Here is a 3,226-nt window from a genome sequence, read left to right as displayed (position 1 = left end):
CCCAAACCGCCTAAAAAAACCCCCCCAAAACCACAAAAAAAAAAAAAAAAAAAAACCACCTCAAAAAAGCCCCTCGAGGATATTTAAAGGGGTTATTTCCAAAAGTTTGTTTGAAAGCAGATAGCTCCGTAATTTGAAACAAGAAGTGGAGTGCGCTTTTGGGGGGGAAATGGGAAGTTTGGGGGGGCTTTGCCATGCGGTTTTAAATCTTTCCTTATTTGAAACGTCGGGCATGATTTAAAACATAGGTGTGAAATGCCAAAAATAGATATATAGACACAGAAACATAGCGGCCACCTCGGAGAGCGGGGTGACGGGCGTGCGGGTCACGGGCTATTTTTATTTTCCTTCTACCGACGGGAAAAGTCTTCCCCGTGATGTGGAGAGAAATACCGAGGTCAGGGGATGGGCGAGAGGTTTCTCCCTTCTTTAAAAAATTCAAATACCGGGAGAGAAGCTGAAGGTGCCGGGAGGGATTGCGCCCCGTTTTGCTGGATTTTTCCCCCTTTTAACTTTTTCCCCCCCCCTGTTTTTTTTGGGTTTTGGGTTTTTTTGGGTTTTTTATTTTATTTTATTTTTTCCCCCCTCCCCTTGCTCTCCAGTTTCCACCCCGCTGGGCCAGGGCAGGGTGAACCAGCTCGGAGGGGTGTTCATCAACGGCCGACCGCTGCCCAACCACATCCGTCACAAGATCGTGGAGATGGCTCACCACGGGATCCGGCCCTGCGTGATCTCCCGGCAGTTGCGGGTCTCCCACGGTTGCGTCTCCAAAATCCTCTGCAGGTACCAGGAGACGGGCTCCATCCGTCCCGGAGCCATCGGAGGCAGCAAGCCCAGGGTGAGTGCAATGCGGGGGCCACGCTGAACCACCCTCCTTATGTTAAAAAAAAAAATTAAGATTTCTTTGGGGGGTACAAGTTTTTTCAGGTGGACGCGCAGGGAAAGGGGGAGGAGGGGAAGGGGCTTTAATAGAGCTGCAATTTGCAGGCTCAGATGGGTAGAAATCGGTGCAGAGTTGAAGGCTATGAATAAATTAAAGTGATTTTTTTTTTTTCCATGTGCAACAAGTGGCGCGCGTTCAAGCATTTGCTTCGGCCCCGGTGTGTGGGGAGGAGGCATGCTGGGGTGTTTCGGGGAATAATAAATCGCTGGGTGTATATAATCCCCCCAAAAAAGCATCCCCTGCACCTCCTTCCTGCTCCCTTCCCCCCTGGGGCTCAGGATAAGCCCATCCTGGCTGATCCCCTGGCCCCCAGAGATTCTACTTTTAGGGTGCCAACATTCAGGAGAGGAGGGCCTTTCCTCAGCTTTATTTTCCTCCTTTTCCCCCTTCAAATCCCTATTCTTAGTCCCAAAACTAGGAGTCAGGGCGAGGAGGATTGAACTGAGCTGAACAGCTTCTCTTTTCAATTAAAAGCGCTTTTTTCTCTCCCCTTCCCTCTCTCTGCACACGCGGGCACGCACCGGTGTCCCTTGATCACAAAAGCAGGTTGCGACTCCCGACGTGGAGAAGAAAATCGAGGAATACAAACGGGAAAACCCCGGGATGTTTAGCTGGGAGATCCGAGACAGGCTCCTGAAGGATGGGCACTGCGACCGGAGCACCGTGCCCTCAGGTGAGAAGGCAGCTTGGCAAGAAGGACACCCCGATACCCGCAGGAAGATGGAGGGAAATGATTATCACCACCAAAAATGTTTCCAGGGGCTATAAACATCCTCTTGGCCTTCGTTTTGATAGGGGAAGGGGGAAAAAAAAAAAAAAATCACCCCAAGCAAACCCACAGCAGCAAATAAACAGCAGGCGAGGGGAGGCTGTGCCCTGGCCGCGCTGCGGTCTGCTGGCAAAACAAACACAAACAAACCGATTTTCCCAACTTATTCCAATTCCCTCGAAAGCAGGGGGGGTCCTGGCACGGAGGGAGCGTGCACGGAGGCAGACCCCAAATCCAGGGTTAAAGGGGACCCCGGCTGCCCTGTTGGGACTTGCTTGCTCAGTGGGGGCTGCAGAGCAGCAAGGGATCCCCATCTCCCGTGGAACGTGACCCTGCACCCCGATATTGGGTCTGCAGAGATGTGTGAGCTTTTTGGGCCTGGCTGAGAGTTCCCCTCTGTTTTGGGGGGGCTGAGCCTTCTCTGCAGGGCACATCTCCCCTCAAAGCGGGACAGGGCCTAGGTCTGAATCCAGGCTGTGGGGTCCCATTTGGGGCTGCGTATATTGGGGGGCCTTTTCCCTATTAGAAAGCAGGTGATGACCCTGGGGGTGCGCGCCCCGGGGTGTTGCACCGGCTGTAATGCTCTATGGGGTGTTGTGCACAACCGGGTGCCAGGTGTCTCAGGGGGACGGTGATGAGCACGTCCAACTTTGGGTGTCCAGCTTGGCAGCTCGGTAAAGGCAGGGGTGTTTTGGAGGGTGCAGAGGACCGGGCAGGTGCGTACCCCTGGGAAAAGGGGGTGCGGATGCCCTTCGTGTGTGTGCAAGGCCTCCCGCCCAAGTCGTGCAGCTCCGGCTTGGGTTTTCCCGGCCACCTCCTACCTTGCCTTCCCAGGCAGCTTATACTTGCCTTTTTGTCTTTGACTGTCTGAGGTTTAGTGAGTTCGATTAGCCGTGTGCTACGCATCAAATTCGGGAAGAAAGAGGAAGAGGAGGACTGCGACAAGAAGGAGGAAGATGGGGAGAAGAAGGCCAAGCACAGCATAGACGGCATCCTGGGTGACAAAGGTAAAGGCGGCCGTGCGTGCCCCGGGGCTGGGCTGGAGGGGACATTTGGGAGAGGGGACACGTCCCTCCCTACCAAAGTAAGACAGGGGGTGGCTCCAGAGCCTCTCGGGTTTGTCCTTTCCGAAAATGACTGATGGCAGCGTCGAGGATGTGATGCAGGGCCCTGGTGGTACCCAGCCCCTCGGGCTGAGGATGCTTTCCCAGGAGGAAGAGTTGTTGGTGTTTTGCTCTGGATCAATTATTTATAAAGGGGGAAAGGAGATGGCTGGGGGGAGGCATCTCTGATTCCTAAATGAATTTGTTAAACAGATTTCTCTCCTGCTCTCTAAGTGGTCCCCTGAAACTCTGGCTGACAGTTGACCGATTTGGCCAATCAATATCAATTAGAGAAGCCGGGATCGGCGCTGCGCTGGGGCTGCCGCAGAGCCACCGGTGCCGGGGAAGCGCTGAGGGGAGATGTGGGGTCCTCGCGTTGGAGGAAATGGGGGGTCTGCACCCCCAAATAAA

General features: G+C 54.1%; 1 protein-coding gene across 1 annotated transcript; it reads left to right on the top strand.

Moving 5' to 3' along the window:
• Positions 1–586: 586 nt before the first annotated feature.
• Positions 587–2,719, top strand: LOC104074989 (paired box protein Pax-7; the record flags this gene model as incomplete). Its single annotated transcript, XM_009575312.1, has 3 exons — positions 587–838; positions 1,487–1,616; positions 2,591–2,719. Coding segments are annotated over 3 exons (511 nt in total), but the record flags the coding sequence as incomplete, so codon positions are not given.
• Between the last annotated feature and the right edge of the window lie 507 nt (positions 2,720–3,226).

The sequence above is a fragment of the Fulmarus glacialis genome, unplaced genomic scaffold (genome assembly GCF_000690835.1).
Source record: "Fulmarus glacialis isolate BGI_N327 unplaced genomic scaffold, ASM69083v1 scaffold23363, whole genome shotgun sequence".
NCBI classification, from domain to species: domain Eukaryota; kingdom Metazoa; phylum Chordata; class Aves; order Procellariiformes; family Procellariidae; genus Fulmarus; species Fulmarus glacialis.
Note: the sequence above shows the minus strand (reverse complement) of the source record. Positions and strands in the feature narration are given on the sequence as shown.